General features: G+C 39.1%; 1 protein-coding gene across 4 annotated transcripts in view; it reads right to left on the reverse strand.

Annotated features, from left to right (window-relative positions):
* Nucleotides 1–19494, reverse strand: part of UGGT2 (UDP-glucose glycoprotein glucosyltransferase 2) — a 177380-nt gene that overhangs the window by 112495 nt on the left and 45391 nt on the right. For all 4 annotated transcript variants that reach the window (XR_005530743.1, XM_039245722.1, XM_039245721.1 and 1 more), the window contains exons 9-10: nucleotides 14723–14822; nucleotides 12478–12538 (exon numbers count right to left, since the gene is read on the reverse strand). Coding sequence is in view for 3 of the 4 variants with exons in the window: in XM_039245722.1 (XP_039101653.1) it covers nucleotides 12478–12538; nucleotides 14723–14822 (161 nt within the window). In the remaining variant the exon portion in view is untranslated. The remainder of the gene's footprint in view (nucleotides 1–12477; nucleotides 12539–14722; nucleotides 14823–19494) is intronic.

Below are 19494 nucleotides of genomic sequence, written 5' to 3' on the forward strand. Positions count from 1 at the left end.
ATTCTGTGCTTGTAGCATAAAAGCAGCCACTGACATGTAAACAAAATTTTGATTCTGCAATATAGGATATTAAAGTTCCACTTCAGGGTGCCTGGCTCTGTCAGTTAGGCATCCGACTTTGGCTCCAGTCATGATCTTTGCGGTTTGTGAGTTCAAGCCCCAAATCAGGCTCTGTGCTGCCAGCTCAGAGCCAGGAGCCTGCTTTGGATTCTGTGTCCCTCTCTTCCTTCTCCTCCCTCGCTCTCTCTCAAAATGAATAAACTTAAAAAAAAAAAAAAAAGTTCTAACTCTATGACCATCACTTAATACATTTTATATCGTGTATGTGTGCGTAGGTAGACACACACTTAGAATTTAACAGGTGCCACACTCCTATTCTTTAATAACCCAGGACTCAAAACTTTGGTATATGTGACATTTTTGTTGGAGATCACTCTAAATTCATAAAGGCTCCTATGAAAGCATTGTTTCAATGTTGTTTTGTCATTCAGTAAATATCCCCGAGCACCTGCCCTGAGCTAGAAGCCACACTCGGCACTAAAACAGTAACACAAATACAGGATGTGATGTTTTTGCCAGGTAAGATCATGGTGAGGGGGTCAAATCAACTTTAAATCCTAGTCTTGCTACTTAGTCATGGAAAGATTTGGACAAAGTTGTTTGCTTCCATATGTCTCAGTTCCATCATCTGGAACACGGGTGCGAGGTAGAGACATGACATATATCAGTATCTAGTCACATATGCAGCACTCACAAATGAAGCTTTTAGTGTTACTATTATCGGGGTAGGCAAATTCATTTAGAAGGAAAAACAATTTCAAAACAGTACATTTCAATGATACCACGTGCGTGACCTAACAAAGATTTATACATGTTATTCTGGAAAGGCAGGCGAAGCAATTAACATGAAGAGACCCAGAGAAGGCTTGGCCGAGGTGAATTTTTCTGTATGGTGATCACTCACCACGACAGGTCACATAAAGAGAAGGGAGAGAAGGAACTAAATTTGTAATAGGACATAAAGTGTTTCCACTTAGTTTACACAGAATACTAGCAAGAAGTTAAGCTTTAACCTGAGAAGATTCATAGGTGAAAATATGATTTATCTTTAGCTATTTCTTTTTTTTTTTTTTTTTTTTTTTTAAATTTTTTTAATGCTCTATTTATTTCCAGGAGAGAGACAGCATGAGTAGGGGAGGGTCAGAGAGAGAGGGAGTCACAGACTCCGAAACAGGCTCCAGGCTCTGAGCTGGCAGTCAGCACAGAGCCCGACGCGGGGCCCGAACCCACGAACCGCGAGATCATGACCCAAGCGAAAGTCGGAAGCCCAACCAACTAAGCCACCCAGGAGCCCCTATCTTTAGCTATTTCTGTCCCTTTCTATCAAAGACTTAAGATATCTGCATTCTAACTTCACAATCTACAGATGCTTAATGAATTCATCACTGTTTTCACCAAAACTTGCTCTGAACCTTCATACACATGGCCTCCAACTCTCTCTGGCACCTCATTCATTTCAGGCATCTCAAGAGTAAGGAGACGGCATATCAAGTACACAGATCTATACTAAATTGCTAATTCCCTCAAGAATGTTGATGCCAGCATCCGTGCCTTGAACAAAGAAGACACTCAAAAAAGGGTAATAAATTGAACTCCGTGGATGTGATTGCTGAAATACTGTCTGTCTACTGGAGACTGACCCACAAGTTCTTTTTCATTTGCCTCAGAGGAGTGAGCCTTAAATCCCAGAAAATTACCCAGAGAATACGATTTAAGGCAGCTTTTCACAAATCAAAAGGTAATACTTCAGTTTTCAGCAATATGATGACCCAGAGATCCTCAAATTCTCCTACTTAAAAAAAAAAATAACAGAATGCTGGATTAAAATATTAGTAACACCCTCTAAATAAATGGATTAGTTTTTAAAAGTAAAGTATCTAAGGGCAGAGAAGAAATGGGAACAGGAGTCCAAGGATATAAGCGAACACTGAAGGCTCTGCCCCAAGGAAATCTCAAGCTTCCTGGGTGGCCTAAAGCTTGGGGTTTTAAGAGTTGGCCCACCCAGGGCCGTGAGGAGCATCAGAAAGATCTTTGTGCACACAAATGAGTGTTATACTCGCGGTGAGCCTGGACGAAACAGTATAGAAACTTGCCGTGCTCACCTCGGTTCTTGGTGGAGGGGAGAACAAGTTTTCAGTAGGGATTCACCACCTCTTTCATTTTCAGGAGTTTGAGACTTGACTTCACACTATTTTTAAGGTCTAAAAAATACAGAGACCTTTTATTGTAAGTGGAGTTAAGCTGGGAGTGCTCTTGGGCTTCAGCAGAAACAAATACAAATCCCCAGTGAGAAACAAGACCTCATTCAAAAACAAGAGGGAATAAGCACAGGCTACGGAGAAACCCAACATGGCAGAGAAGTACGGGGACCCAAAGTTCCCTCATCCCTCAAACAGCAGTGTTTAGGCCAAAGGACTTTGAATTCCAAGCGCCCTGGCCACAGAGTGACAAAGACGTCTCCAGGGACCCACAGGGACAACCTTGTGGGTCACAGATGCATGGCTGCAAATGCGAGAGATGAAATAGGCTGTGTATGCACAGACAGGCGGGATCTCCTGTTGCAGAGAAAGAGAGGCTGAGGAAGCATAGGGCTGTTTCTGGACAAGAGAAAACCCAGGGACCCTGACGGAGAAAGATCCGATCTCTAACTCTGGGGCTTCCTCCAGACTGGGGCCGGCTGCCCAGTTCGCACACCTGGGGGAGGAGGGGATCCAGCCCTAGGCTCGGTGACTAGTTCGGAGGCACAGTCTGCAGTGGGAGAAGGCAATCCCCTTCCTGGAGTGCTGTGGGAAGAAGGCATAGAACTGTTGAAAGGACAAAGGACCCTGCCTGTGCCCGCCAGCTAGAGGCCATATGCCGGGCGTGAGCTGCACTCCCCGGAACGAGGGAGAACGGAGCGGGGCCCTTTAAGACATTGGGGTTTAAATCCCAGCCAAGCGCCAGGGGAGCATGAGGGTCAACAGAGCGGGACAAACCACTTCGTTCCTGCCCATAGCACCGTGAGGATGGCCTGAAAGAGTGGCTGGGGACAACCTGTCTGGGGAGGAGAGACTGGGTGTCACCATTTCTCTCCCCATCACCTGCAAGGGAGGTGGGGCCTGGAGGTGGAAGGAGAGCGGCCCACAGTGGAGGCGGACGCCCACACCAACCACGTGTACCTACTGGAGCGGGATTCATGCTGACCAAGCAGACAGCCCTGTTGCAGACCAGCACTGACACCGGTTCCAAGGCACCAGCCGTTGTGCATTTTCCAATTTAATTCTTGGACAATTCTTCTTTTTGTATATGTATAATTTTTTCTCCCTGCCCCTTCCTTTTCTCCTTCTTATTTCTTCCATTCTCTAGTCTGGTTAATCTGGTTGTTGGTTTGTTTGAGCAGACGTATTTAATCTATTCTCACCTGTTCTATAACTCCTTCCTTAGTTTCCCCCTCTATCTCTGGATTAAGCTGTAGAGTTTCTCTGCCTAGTCAGTTTTCTTTTCTTCTTCCCTGTCATGTCTCTCTTTGTATGGGATAAGGCCTCTTCCATCAACAATACCACCACCTCATTACTTTACTGTAGCTGGTGTTTTCGTTTTTTTTCTTACTTCCTTTCTTTCTTTTTTTATTTGTTTTCTTTTCCAGGGCTACTTCTGCAAACAAGTCAAAGCACATCTGGTGAAGGGTCCAAAACATCACTATGAACAGGGAGATAAAGCAACGAGAGTCACGACAGAGAGCAAGTAACACATTCTAAAAAATACCTCCTGAAGGTCCAGGCCCTGGTCAGTGTATAACCTCTCTTTAATATGGTAGTCCCCTCAGGCGCAGGACACAGAACAAGCTTTTAAAACACTAAGGGACAGAAGACTAGCCAAAATGGTGAAACATAAGAGTTCTCCTCAAAAGAAATTCCAGGAAGAAATGACAGCAAAGAATTGACCAAAACAGATATAAACAATATAACTGAACAAGAATTTAGAATAATAGTCATAAGATTAATTGGTGGGCTTTAAAAAAACATAGAAGACAGCAAAGAATCTATTGCTGCAGGGATCAAGGAACTAAAAAATAGTATGATGAATTAAAAATGCTGTAAATGAGGTGCAAAATAAACTAGAGGCGGTGACAGCAAGTACTGAAGAGGCAGAGGGGAGAAAAGGTGAAATAGAAGATAAAATTTTGGGAAAAGATGAAGCTGAGAAAGAGAGAGAGAAAAGAAATTCTGGACCACAAGGGAGAATTAGAGAACTGAGTGATTCAATGAAACGGAGTAACAGCCATATCATAGGAGTTTTAGAAGAAGAAGAGAAAGAAAAAGGGGTGGAAGATGCACTTGAACAAATCATAGCTGAGAACTTCCGCAATCTGGGGAAGGAAACAGACACTGAAATCCCGGGGGCAAAGAGAACTTCCTTCAGACGTAACTTGAATTGATTTTATTCATGACATACCACACTGAAACTGGAAAAATACAAAGATAAAGAAAGAATTCTGAAAGCAGCTAGGGACAAATGGGCCTTAACCTACAAGAGTAGATACATAAAGTTAGTAGCAGACCTATCTACTGAAACTTGGCAGGACAGAAAGAAGTGGCAGGAAACTTTCAATGCGCTGAATGGGAAAAATATGCAGCCAAGAATCCTTTATCCAGCAAGTCTGTCATTCAGAACAGGAGAGATAAATGTTTTCCCAGACAAACAAAAACTGAAGGAATTCATCACCATTAAACCAGCCCTACAAGAGATTCTAAGGGGGACTCTGTGAGTGGAATGTTGAAAAGACCATAAAGGACCAGAGACCTCACTACAAGCATGAAACCTACAGATAATACAATTATTCTAAATCCCTATCTTTCAAATAATAACACTGAATGTAAATGGACTAAATGCTCCAATCAAAAGACATAGGGTATCAGAATGGATAAAAAAAAAAAAACAAACCAAGACCCATCCATTTGCTGTCTACAAGAGACACATTTTAGACCTGAGGACACTTTCAGATTGAAAGTGAGGGGATGGAGAACCATCTATCATGCTACTGGAAGTCAAAAGAAAGCTGGAGTAGCCATACTTATAACAAAGTAGATTTTAAACTAAAGGATGTAACAAGAGATGAAAAAGGGCATTATATCATAATTATGGAGCCTATCCATCAAGAAGAGATAACAATTATAAATGTTTATGCACTGAATTCAGAAGCACCCAAATATAAAAAACAATCGCAAACATAAGCAATCTTATTGGTAAGAATGTGGTAACTGCAAGGGACTTTAATACTCCACTTATAACAACAGACAGATCATCCAGATAGAAAATCAATAAAGAAACAACGGCCCTGAATGATATATTGGACCAGGTGGACTTGACAGATATATTCAGAACTTTTCATCCTAAAGCAGCAGAATACACATTCTTCTCAAGTGCACATGGAACATTCTCCAAGATAGATCACATGCTGGGTCACAAAACAGCTCTCAATAAATATAAAAGAAATGAGATCATACCATGCACCTTTTCAGATCACAATGCTATGAAACTTGAAGTCAACCACAGAAAAATGTTTGTAAATCCTCCAAATGGATGAAGACAGAAGAACATCCTACTTAAGAATGAATGGGTCAACCAAGCAACTGAAGAAATTAAGAAATATGTGGAAACAAATGAAAATGAAAATACAACAGTCCAAACCCTTTGGGATGCAGCAAAGGCAGTCCTAAGAGGAATATACATTGCAATCCAGGCCCATCTCAAGAAACAAGAAAAATCCCAAATACAAAATTTAACAACACACCTACAGGAACTATTAGCAGAACAGCAAAGGCACCCCAAGGCCAGCAGAAAAAGAGAAATAATAAAGATCAGAGTAGAGATAAACAATATAGAATCCAAAAAAACCCAGCAGAACAAATCAATGAAACTAAGACCTGTTTGTTTGAAAAAATAAATAAAATTGATAAACCCCTAGCCAGACTTCTCAAAAAGATAGAGGACTCAAATAGACAAAATCACAAATGAAAATGGATTTATCATATCCAATCCCTCAGAAATAAAAGCAAATATCAGAGAATACTAAGAAAAATTATATGCCAACAAACTGGAAAACCTGGAAGAAATGGACAAATTCCTAGACACCCACACACTACCAAAACTCAAATGGGAAGAAATAGTAAATGTAAACAGACCAATAACCAGTGAAGAAATTGAATTAGTTATCAAAAATCTCCCAACAAATGAGAGTCCTGGACCAGATGGCTTCCAGGGGAAATTCTACCAGACATTTAAAGCAGAGTTAATATCTATCCTTCTCAAGCTGTTCCAAAAAATAGAAATGAAAGGAAAACTTCCAGACTCATTCTATGAAGCCAACATTACCTTGATTCCCAAACCAGAGAGAGACCCCACTAAGAAGGAGAAATATAGGCCAATATCCCTGATGAACATGGATGCAAAAATTCTCAACAAGATACTTGCAAATCCAATTCAACAGCATATAAAAAGAATTATTCACCATGATCAAGAGGGAATCATTCCTAAGCTTCAGGGCTGATTCAGTATTTGCAAATCAGTCAATGTGATACATCACATTAATAACAGAAAGGATAAGAACCAAATGATCCTGTCAACAGATGCAGAAAAAGCATTTGACAAAATATAGCATCCTTTCTTAAATAAAAACCTTCAAGAAAGTCAGGGTTGAATACTGTTTTTGAAAGTCTGATGCCAATCTGGTTTGCTTTCTTTATAATGCTTATTGCGAAATGCACAAGTAATTCCTTTTCTCCTATAGCCTTTCTTTCAATGATTCTTGGCCAATTTTCCTAGTTACAAGATGTACCCTTTAAATAATGTAGCTTCAAGTCTTTTATTTCAGAAAATGGTCTAATTACAGTTTTAAACATTTGCTTTGTCCATTTGTTTGGTTTTTCTATTTCAGAGACTTTACTATAGGGATTCTGGATTTCCTTTATCTGCCTTTTATTTATCATTTGTTTTGAATCCTTTCTGCTTTACTTTCTTTGCATTTCTTAATCCTATCCACTATATCTTCTATTGAGTTTTCTGAAAGTTCAGTTCTTCCTTGTGCCATTTGTTGTTTCAGTTTTTATTTCTGAAATGACTGGTTTCAGTATCTGCGCAAAGTCCTTCCAGTTCTGGGTCCCCATCCTCTGGTCCTATTCTTCATCCATCTCCACTGTGAGTCCATGTATTTCCACACTGGGTTGCTTCTCAGCTTCAGTCGCTTTTCAAGCTCCCCCTCTCCTCCTTTACAGTGAGGTGTTTACATGGATGTAGCAGTTCTACCTTTCTGATTAAGCCGATCTGAATCATGTAGATTTCCTTGCACTGGACATTAGCAGGGTAGATGGTTTTGGACGGAAAGAGGCAAATTAGCCATCCAGGTTTCCAGGCTTGAAGTTTCCTTATCGTGATCAACAGTTTAAGCTGGGTCACCCAATGTAGACAGACTTCCTCAGATTCTCAAATATTAACCAGCTCAGAGGCTCTAATCGCCAGGTTCTGTTTCTCTTCACTCTGCCACTAACGGATGATGACCTAGTCTCTTGGATGAGCCACCCCTTACTAGCTAGGTTCCTTACATTAAAAAAAAAATTTTTTTTAATGTTTTTAATTTATTTTTGAGAGAGAGAGTGAGAGAGAGCGTGAACAGGGGAGGTCGGAGAGAGAGAGGGAGACACAGAATCCAAAACAGGCTCCAGGCTCTGAGCTGTCAGCACAGAGCCCGACACTGGGCTCGAACCCATGAACCGTGAGATCATGACCTGAGCCAAAGCCGGACGCTCAACCGACTGAGCCCCCCAGGCGGCCCAGCTAGGTTTCCTTAAATCTGCCACTTCCATGCACTTCACATGACTCCTCTCTCTCCGTCCTGCAGCTGATGTGCCCCCATTTTTAAATTTTTATGAGAGAGTGCACACATGTGCAAGCACAAGCCAGGGAGAGGGGTGAAGGAGGGGAGAGAGGGAGAGGGAGAATCTTATGTAGACTCCACACAGAGCCCGATGTGGGGCTCGATCCCACCACCCTGGGATCATGACCTGAGCCAAAATCAAGAGTCAGATGCTCAACACACTGAGCCACCCAGGCGCCCCTCCCCCATTTGTTTCTAATCCTGCCCACCCGTAACGCTCCTACTCAGAGCGGAGCCGTCTCCTTTGAGGGTGGGCACTTGCTGACGGTGTCTGAGACTGTCATTCTGGGACCCCTGCCACGTCCACTCTTCCCCTCCATGCAACGGCAGCTTCACGCTTCAGTTCTCCTGGTGCTGCGCCGTTTCCACCACACACAAAACCAAGAGTCTGTAGCTTTCTGCCTTCTGCTAGTTTTGCTGAAAACGTGGTTTCATTACTCTTGTCGATATATATGAATTCTACTCATTCTCTTTGTTGCTCTGTATGATTTTTAGGAGAATGAATCGGGCTACTTTAAATTGGGCCACAGCCATGTTTCTACTGGAACCAGTCACTCTGTTCTTAGTAACAAAATGTCAGCTTAGGCCAGCTTTAATTCAAAATATAACTAAATAATATTAACTATAGCCAGACTTCCTAGCAACGTTGATAAGAAAATGCTGAACAATGCAAAAAATAAAGATATTAAAATTGAAAAGATCCAAGTAATTCCTAAAAAATGAGAAGATAAAGCAAATGCCAGGATTGACAGATAACGTTAATTCTGGATAATGTAAATGAGAGAATGATCTTTTTAAATTAATATTAAAATAACTCTTTCTGTAAGAATTCTAAACTTGTCATTTTGACTACATTTCCACTATTTCTGCCATCTTACAGTTGTATATATTTACAAAATATTATTCTAAATGGAATTATGTAATTACATTTTAACAGAAGAGGTTTGAAGAAGACTTCCTCGAGGCCAGTATCAGGAACTAAACCCAGACCTCTGCCTGTTCTCTCCTATTTCCAGAGTTATTTTATTCCTTCAGTTCTTCTAATAGCCCTAAAATCACCCTTGCATATTATGCTGAGTATCTTTCAAACATAGAAACATTGTTTAATAGTTTCAAGAGCAGAAGATAGAATACAAATTAGAAAATGGAAAAGTAACATACAAAAACTTTTACTGTATTCGATATTACTGTAACCGAGTTCTTAATATAAAGAATCCCTGAGAAGAGCCTGGCTGGCTCGGTTGGTTAAGTGTCTGACTTCGGCTCAGGTCATGATCTCACTGCTGTGAGCTCGAGCCCCGCGTTGGCCTGTGCGCTGACAGCTCAGAGCCTGCAGCCTGCTTCAGATTCTGTGTCTCCCTCTCTCTCTGCCCCTCACCTGCTCATGCTCTTTCTCACTCTCTCAGAAATAAATAAATGTTTAAAAAAAATAAAAAAAATCTTTGAATCTCAGTGGCTTCGCAGAGGAAACATGGACTTCTTGTTCATATCACACATTCACACCTTCAATCATCTTCGGCTCCACTCTAGGGCCTTTTTCATTTCAGGTGCCAGACCAGGAGAGCAGCTTCTATGTGGGACACGCCTCTTGAGATAGAGAGCAGAAGCGAAACGGCAACAGAACCAAAAACTTCTGCTTGTACGTGACGTGTGTATCTACTCTTTTCATATTAGCTAAAGCAAGTGACATGGCATCAATCAACATCATAGGGGCAGAGGAGCAGATTCCTCTGACAGAGGGAAGAAAGTGACTATCTGTGAACAATAACATCCATCTCAGTATTTCATGTTTTCCCTCTGCAAATATATCAACCAACGATCTCAAATTTTTAAATCGTCCTTCCCTATGACTTTCTATTTACTAGCAACATGAAACCTTTGGTCATAAAGTACTACAGAGAAAGTAACATGATCTCTTTCCACTTTTCACCCAGCTGCTGTCTACTTCTGGAGTCATCTCTTGGGTCCCTCCCAGAGAGACATGCAGGGACCACTGATGTCATTATAACTCATCTACTGGGACTGAGAAGACGGATCACCTGAGCTGACATTATTTAACTATTACAGGAAATTCTTGTCCCGGAAGATAAATCTATAAATGAATAAATAACCATTTGCTTCAGGAAATTCTTACAAACAACCAGTTCCAGGCAAACCTGGAATAGATCTGCAAAATGGTCTGGTTTGCCTCATCTGGGTAAAGAGCTCGTTTATAACAGTTTGCTCAACAAAACCCTTGCTTTTGTGTTGGCCAATACTCAACTACTGTTACAAACTCTACCCAATCCCAAATAATTTCCCCTACCTTGAAAGACTCAACTTAAACCACTTGAACAGAAGCCCTACAACCTATCAGTAATGTACTTCCTTTGAGACACTCAGAAGATCCCACCACACGCTGTTCCTTCTTACTGCAGGAAGTTTGTTAAACTCAGCTTTGCTTGATTGACAGGTTCCCCTGTTGATTTCCGTAGAGGACTGACAGTCTACATTAGACTCCTCATATCCACGTGGTTTTACTAAATGCAATTTTCTAAAGTTTGCGTGTTGTTCTTCTGGAAACAGGTCATTCAAGAATTTTTAGAAGAAAAAAAGCTAGACGAAATTTCTTAATTTCCTCAAATATCTTGTTTTCTAATCACCTGGCAAGATGTTTGGCACTGAACAAATTCAAAGTGCTTATGAAACTTACCTGAAATGAAAACTGTATTATCAGAGCACCCATTTTGGTTCTTTTACCAACTCTGTGACCCAACAGAAATCACTGGGTCTCATTTTATATACTGGGATATTAATGACTACTGTAATAGATATATAACAGTTAAAAAAAAAAAAAACCCACCTATTGCTAAACAGTGAATATTACAGATAACATTTAAACATTCAACAGTTTTCAATTCAGCCAATATTTCTGAGGGAATGAGCCACATCAGGTACCACAGTCATTTAAGCCTCTGGATTCAGAATTTCCTGATCTATCCATTTCTATTAACTTCTGCTTCCACTCTGCCTCAGCAACTAGCTTTAACAGTCACCCTAGGACTATGATATCACACTGGTCTGAGAAATTTGGGTCTGCAGAGTCCTTCCAATGACCTCTCTTTCATTCTCACAGTACTTCTTCTTTAAACTCATGAAGTCTCCAGCCTTTGGACCAAAGATCGCACCTTGGAGTGAAGCTCTGATGACGTGAACACTCCCTCTGGACTATTAAATGGGCAAAAAAAAATATACTGGACTGGGTGAAGCCGCTGAAACTCTAGCATTTATTCTTCCTCCCTTTTCTTCTCTACCTTCTCTTCTTTTCCTACTGCAGGTGGCATCATTCAAACAAAATTCACTATAAATACAGGGAACTTTTGTAAGAAAATCACTCTGTTCAAAGAATGGTAAGAGTAATTAGGAAAATTACAGAAAGGAGTAATACCACAACTATTTTGGGAAGATCGACAATAATTTCTTAGGTGGTAAAGCCAGACAGAGAATATGCTACATAGACATGATGTGCGATGGTTCCCAAAACTCATGCTCCAATCGTGAGCCATGCGTCTCCTTCATCATTACTGCTGCAGCTGTTGGTCACCCGACTGAGAGTTCACTCTGTCTCTGTGTGACAGGCACTGCTGACTGGCTAAGCGAGCCCACTTCTCCTCTGATTGCCGCAATTACTAGAAAAGTGAGCACTACTTTTCTAGCCTTCCTTGCAGCTAGAGATAGCCATGTGACAAAATTCTGGCCAGTGAGATGGAAGTCAGGTGAAGTGTTCCAGGATGGCTTTAGTGAGGATGAATGTGGTATTTGATACCATCTTCCTGCCTCTTTCTGCTTTAAATACAAGTAGGAAGTCTAAAGCTATGGCAGCCATTCTGTGGCCATAAGAGGAGGAAGCCATGTCTGTAACCACTTACTCTGAGACTTTTTGTACGTGATAAAAACAAATTCCTACTGTTCAGCACCCTGTGCATCTTGTGTTGTATTTCTTTACCAAGGCACCCCTATGCAATTAAGCCAGACAGTGTTCAAAGCACTTCACAAGTATTAACACAACAAGGATCATTTGGGTTCTTAATGTAACTTAAGAGACCACCTGGCAGCATCTTATCAAATTAATGATCAACTGTGCCCTACATGCCTTGGACTCTAATGATGTTCCAGCGGCCCAAACCTCACTCGGGCCTTACAAGCTTTCAAAGCAAAACCAGTCATGAGCAACAGAGTAAGTAACTCATAGCTTTATTCTTTGTCCTGTAAAGACAATGTGGGCAGAAGGTCCGAAGTACAGGGTGAATGAAGAGAAAGGTAAGATGTCCGTCAGGAAAGAGTTGCTGTTATCACAGACTGTAAGCTATATAAAGTAGACAATCTAAAAGTGGAAAATCTGAACTGTTTTAATAATCAAAAAGCACAAATTAACATTTTCTTTTCTATATGGAAACTGAAGATCCAAAGTCTAAAATCATGATATTAGTGTAGTCAATGTTTTTAACAAAAGAATTCAAACAAACCTTTTGATTTTCCTGTATTTCCTCCCTCATAAGTTGATTTACAGCAATTCTGGTCAGAGACCTGGAAAAAGAAATACTGATATAATTCATTTTTCCTTAAATGTTTAGGACAATCTATAATTCAGTGTAATATAATACTCTGGATAAGAGTCTAAAAACTCGGGATGCTTCACGACCCCAAGTGCACATTTCCATGCAGCTATGTGACAACTGGCACCACGGCTGTCCTTTGACAAGGGTGTCTGATTCAGGTGGATTACAGACTGCACACCTGGGTGACAGGGTGGAGTTGCTGAGTCACTATATTGAACACCAGAAACTAACATGACACCGTATGCTAACTACCCTGGAGTTAAATAATTAAAAAAAAGAGTTCATGTGCACAACTGTATGGATTAGGTACTGTCAAAACCTGCTTACTACTAGATACTTACTTTCCTACTTTACTACTAGATATACTTTCAGATATGCTTGATTGAAAATGCTATTTTGTGCTGTTTGGCCCATTCAGAGAAACTTCGTATGAAATGACCAATATGACCACATGTGTCAATGCAAACAGGCACGTTTCAAAATATTTTCACATAAAGAGCTTTGGTAACCTGACATCTTTACCAGACTATGTAAGCTCTAAATGACTGACAATATTGACTTACCTCATTTTCACTCTTGAAGAACTTAGAACCCCCTCATAACTTAAAGACAGATTTTTTAAAACAAGTTTATTAACTACACTTATTTGACTTGATAACTCCTAGGAAAATGAGTTACATATTTGTCAATTTCTTGCAAACAAAACAATTTAAAAATTAAAAGAATGTTAATGCAAAGTTCTGCTGTAAAGTAAAACTCCCACAAAAAAATGTGTATTATCTCCTAAAATCTGGCAGCATTTAAGAGAAATTACAATGGATAATTTGACATTACAAATTTTTCATCCATTTAGCAAATATTTTAACAAACATTTAGTAATGGTCTATCAAATGGCTTGGCAGATATACTCAAGCCCATAAGCTGGCCATTCAGCAGTGTTACCATAGTTGGTAATTTTTTTTATATGATCAACCAAAAATTGTCAAAATGACTTATTGTCAAAAGAGTGAATAGTCTTCTTAAAACTGAAATTATTTTACTTTATTCGCATTTGATCTAGTAATTCCAAAAATGTCAGTGTAACTAAACATTTATACACATATGCACATTTCATGTTTCATGACTTCTCAAATTCTTGACTCTTTAAAAATTAACCAAAGAGTCTTATCAATATATTGATTCTTAATCTGTAAACGAGTTGACACATCTATTTTCAGGACCCCACAGAAAGGTTGTTATCCTGTGGCCAATTTGTGCTATTTGTCTTACAAAGGAATGAATATCTAGATTTAAGATTCAGTACTCTGCACTGTGGATAAATGTACAGAATGACGCAAGATGCAAAGAGAGGCCTCTCTGCAATCCCCCATATGCTAAGAGAAGGTGCTGCCCATGCGGGGTACTCCCAGCTTCCCCTCAGGAAAGCGTTGCTGCACTAGGCACACACGCCATGTCTTCCATAGAAGTTGACTTACTTTCTGTTTTACTGGGTGCTTAGAATTCCACGTCTTGTCATTCCCAACCACACTACAAATGTGTAGGAGTTTTGCTATTTTGTAAAAGTACTGATTACTTTTAGACATGCAAATGTATTACCTACTCAACTGCAAGATGTGTTTAGTGTAAAATCAGTACTCTGGAAGCACTTTGATTAGGTATCCTACTGGCAAAAAAGTATTCTACAAAATATTTCATAAAGAAGACATTACTACTTGTTTAGAATCTGAAAAGGCAAAAACATGATCTGGCCATATTCTGGACATAAATCTATTTAAAATAATACTTTTCCGCAGCCTCCACCCAGAAAAGAGAAAAATATTCTCTCATTATTAATTGCTTGAACAAGTTTTATCTTGGATTACCATATCACTGTTTTTGTTTAAACAGTTTTAATAGATTACTTTCCCTTTCAATTTGCCTCTAATTCGAGTTCTATTTTGCAGTATGTATACATACGTGTGCACAAGCCAGTATTTTCCTCTGGTAAAAACAAAACAAAACCCAACACACATAATAAATACCCTGTTTTCATAAAACCATAGCTATTAGAATTAAACTGGTATCATGATGTTAAATGAAATCAGCTATTTTCATAAGATTTATTTAAGGGAAAGAGTTCTGGCTATAATCAAACCCATAAACTTTAACATACCTGGCTTTTACAGGGAAGTTCTGTGAAATGTCTTTCATTAATTTTATGGCATCATAAACTGGAGTAGACCTTATTTGAGAAGCTGCCTGAAAACTAAGATCTGGAAAAAGAAAAAATCATTAAGAAATCTAGCATGTCAGACCTTTATAGACACTTTCAGGTAATTTAAATAATTCACTCAATATTTCTTGCCATATATTTATATATAGACATGTTAACACATTTAACATTTTTCAAAAGTTTTAAACAGAAGGTTTAAATGTCCAAATAAGGTAAGCGTTACACATTTATGAAGGGCTAATCATTTAATACCCATTGTTTTCCACAAATTACAGTATAACTTCAAAAAGATATATGAAAAGAAATGTTAATGCCATGCTATTTTTTCTAATACTTAAGGTTGAACAAAACATGCAACAAAAAGCTTTGATAAGAATAACAAGAGGAAGGGAAAAAAAAGCTTTGCAGAACTAATTCTGGAAAGAACTTTAAGAAAGATCCAATGTGTTTAACTCAGTAAATATAAAAAATTCACTTTTTATTTCAACATCATACCACAATAAAAATAAAGTCCTAAACTTAGTATTTTACCAGATACAAAAGTTCTATAGAAAGAAAACTGTGTGGCTTACACAGTCTCCAATATGTCAGAAGCAGTGATCTTAATCTCGTTCCTTTGTCAAGAGTCCAAAAAGATTCTAAAGCTTCATTCTGTTACTGAATGGTGAAACATACTGCTTCTCTTTAACATTTCACCACAGGCAGAATCCTAGCTTACCATACACTAGTAAAATAACCAGCTTAACATAACAAGACGAGTTTCGTTTCCACGTTTTCAGTGTGGTGAATCAAGTTGGAGTCAAAGCTTAGGAAAATGCTCTTAGCACAGCTTCCTGTGGGATAGAGAGCCTAACCACCAAGGTATAATTCCAGCTCTGTATTCACTTTCTAGCTGGGTAACTTTAAATAGCATTTCCTCAACCTACCTCAGCATGTTTCCAGCCCCAGCACTGCAGCCAGCCTGTCAGTGCTCAAGAGTATATCCTAATTACCAAACACAATGGATGTTTGTCAGTCCTTATCTTACCAGGATCCTTTTGCAAGAGGATTACATCAGGCAAAGAAAAAGTACTGACTTTGTATTCAGTAAATGGTGCTGGGAAAACTAGACATTCACATGCAAAAGAATGAAAATGGACCCCTATCTTATACAACACACAAAAACTAACTCAAAATGGATTAAGGATTTAAATTTAAGACATAAATCCATAAAATCCTGAAAGAAAACATAGGGGTAAGCTCCGTGACATCAGTTTTAGCGACAATTTTTTGGATTTGACACCAAAACCGAAGGCAGCAAAGCAAAAATAAACAAGATGGACTATATCCTACTCTAAAGCTTCTGTAAGTCAAGGAAACCATCAACGAAGTGAAAAAGTAAGCTACGGAATGGGAGAAAACACTTCCAAATCACATATCTGATAAGGAACCAATCACCAAAATACAGAAGAAACTCATGTCAACTGGCGTAGCCACTATGGAAAACATGGCGATTCCTCCAGAAATTGAAACTAGAACCACTATATGGTCCAGCTTCTGGGTATGTATCCAAAGGATATGAAATCAGTCTCTCAAAGAGATACCTGGACTCCCATGTTCACTGCATCATTATCCACAACAGATATCTTCGCGGAAATAATATAACTATCAACTGATGGATGAATGGATGAGAAATGTGGTGTATATATACAATGGAATATTCTTCAGCATCATAAAAAAAGGAAATTCTATTTGTAACAACATCAATGAACCTGGAAGACATTTTACTAACTGAAAACAAAGACAAATATTGTACAGTACCACTTAAAGGTTAAAAAAAAAAGGAAAGTCAAACTCCTATAAACAGAGAATAGAAAAGTAGTTGCCTGGGGGCTGGGTAAAGGAAAGGAGAGGTTGGTTAAAGGGTATAAATTTTCAGCTAGAAAACGAAGAGGGCCTGAAGATCTAACGTATACCATGGTGGTGACTAGAGTTGATATCACTGTAGTCCATAACTGAAATTTGCTAAAAGAGAAGAAATTAGATGTTCTCACCAAAAAAAAAAAAAAAGGACTTGATATACAGATAGGTGCTCACTAAATACTGATGAATGAATAAATGAATGAATAGTAAAATTAGAAGTAAGATTCTTTATGTTGTTTCTTATTATTCTATTGCTATTAAAGGCATTTAGAAGCAACATGATTTTTAACTAATGGGTATATACTTAGGAATATATGTACTTTTAGGCAAGAAAACACAATCATCATTTTCATGACTGAATGGTGTAACAACTTATAAGAGAGGAAAGTGGATGATCAAAGACCTTGGCCTGACTGACAGCATTTGCTGCTGTATAACATCCTACTCAAAAAGAGTAGAATACAGTAGAAGGCAGAATTTAGGCTCATTTTAGGTGTCCTTGATTTGTGCTTTATCAGATTTGTGAACTTGGACTAATTCTTTTATGTGTCCATTTCCTAATGTCCTCATCTGGAAAAGTGAGAGATCTCTCTCATGTAAGTTTTTAATATATGTGCTGCCGAAGCAAGCACTCACATGAGTTTTTAAAAAATTAACTGGGATAATGTATATAAACAGCCTGACACTTTGCCAGACACAGTGTTGGCTAATAGTTTTATCATCGCCAATCACCATCATGACGATCATGGACAACTACCTTTTACTCAGGTTTGACAGCACAACTAGTCTTTTAAAACTTTTTATTAACATGAATATAATTCTCCTTTACACGACCAATCTTCTGAGCACAACTTATTTGAAAGCCCCTTATGAAAATTCACTTGTGAAATCAAATAGAGTGTAAATAACAGCCAAATGAATATAATATTACCAGATTCTATTCACATTTTTTGCTTTACTCTAAACACTCCATACCTAATGACTCAACAACAGCTATTTAAGTCCTACACTGAAGCCTCTGAAACCCAGATCCCCATATTTAACTGTTTTACCACTTGGACACTTCAAAAGCAACATGTTTAATAATAAGTTTGTAATATTCCTGTCCCGTCTTTGCCCATTTCTGGTCCTCTTTAGTCTTCTCTTCTCAGCAAACACTCCATGTAGCTGGGCAAACCACGAGCTCGCAGTTCTCAGTATCTTTCTCCATCACACATCCCTACCCAACCTCTCACAATGATCCTCGTAGTCTCTTTATATAACCCACCCTCAACCTTATCCCAACCCCTCCTCAGATCTCACATCAGCGGTCACTTCTACAAGGCCTTCCTGCTCTCCCCAACCCTCACCACCAGTTCATGTCTTCCTGGCATCCACCCTTCTTAATTCTACCTACCTTTGCTTTAAAGCAATTACAATAATAATTTTTACATTGGTTTTAAATTTGTTTTCTGTTTACCTAAGATCCTTTGAAGATACACAGTGTCTATGTTAGCTCATTTTATCTTCAGAATCTAGTGTTTTCCAAAATGTCAGTTGGAACCCATTATTCTGTAGTGACATCAGATTGAATAGGTAATGTGAAGTAATTTTTCTCATGATACACAGTGGAATAAAAGAAGGTTTGCCAGAATGAATAAAAAGTAGTAAACATACATGTTGTATGCAGAAACTTTTTTTTTAAGTTTTCAGCCTATCAGTGTATTCTTACATCATATACTCATGTATGGGTCCTGATATAAATAAAATAGGTTTGGCTCTCAGCCAAAAATTATAAAGCCATGGAGGTAAGGACATGACTAACATGTAGTAGACCTTCAATAAATATCTGGTAAATCAATAAAGAAATCTATTTAATAGAAATCTATTTTGTTTGGCTTCTATAATGTGCTCCTCATGGGCTCTACTTTCCACAGCTGGACCAGCGCCACAGTGCCCACCCATGTGCACCGACTGCTCACTCTGCACTATCAGCTCCTCCTCCTTTTGAACACCTTGATGCTAAGATGCCCAGCTCTTCCAATCTTCTCCTTTTAACTTACGGACTTCCTGTTGAGGCCTCTACCAGACCATGTCATCTAAATGTGTCACCGTCACCATAAACAATCCATTTAACTTCAGTCTCATTCTGAAACACCATCTTCAACCCCAAAACATACTTACATGTTTTATTTTCTCTCTATTCAGGCTCAAAGCTGGACGTCTTAAAGCCATCTTTGACTCCTTTCATCTCCTAACCATTTGCTAAATCCAGCCTTCGTTTCGATGTCCTCTACCACAGTCTCAGTGCAATCTCTCACTACGTGATTTCAAAGAGGTCTTAACCACAGCCCATTTCTAGTCCAAATCCATCTTACACAGACATCAGCCAGATCTATTACAATGGACTGTGCATGTTCTCTGTTTATAGGTCTTTAAAAGTATCACCTACAATTATCATCTGCAATTATATTTTATAAATGATGGGTTCCTTGGAAAATATTTCGAAGAAGAAAGTAGAATGGTAGGTGCTTCCCTACAACTGATGGGAAAACTGGGGAGAAACGGGGAGTGACTATTAATGGGTACATTACTTTCTTTCTGAGGTGATAAAAATACCCTAAAATTGAAATACAAATCAAAACCACACTGAGATACCACCTCACGCCAGTCAGAGTGGCTAAAATGAGCAAATCAGAGAACTCTAGATGCTGGCGAGGATGTGGAGAAACGGGCACCCTCCTACACTGTTGGTGGGAATGTAAACTGGTACAGCCCCTCTGGAAAACAGTGTGGAGGTTCCTCAGGAAACTAACACTAGAACTCCCCTA

The sequence above is a fragment of the Hyaena hyaena genome, unplaced genomic scaffold, assembly GCF_003009895.1.
Source record: "Hyaena hyaena isolate Hyena2069 unplaced genomic scaffold, ASM300989v1 scaffold_263, whole genome shotgun sequence".
Taxonomy (NCBI): Eukaryota; Metazoa; Chordata; class Mammalia; order Carnivora; family Hyaenidae; genus Hyaena; species Hyaena hyaena.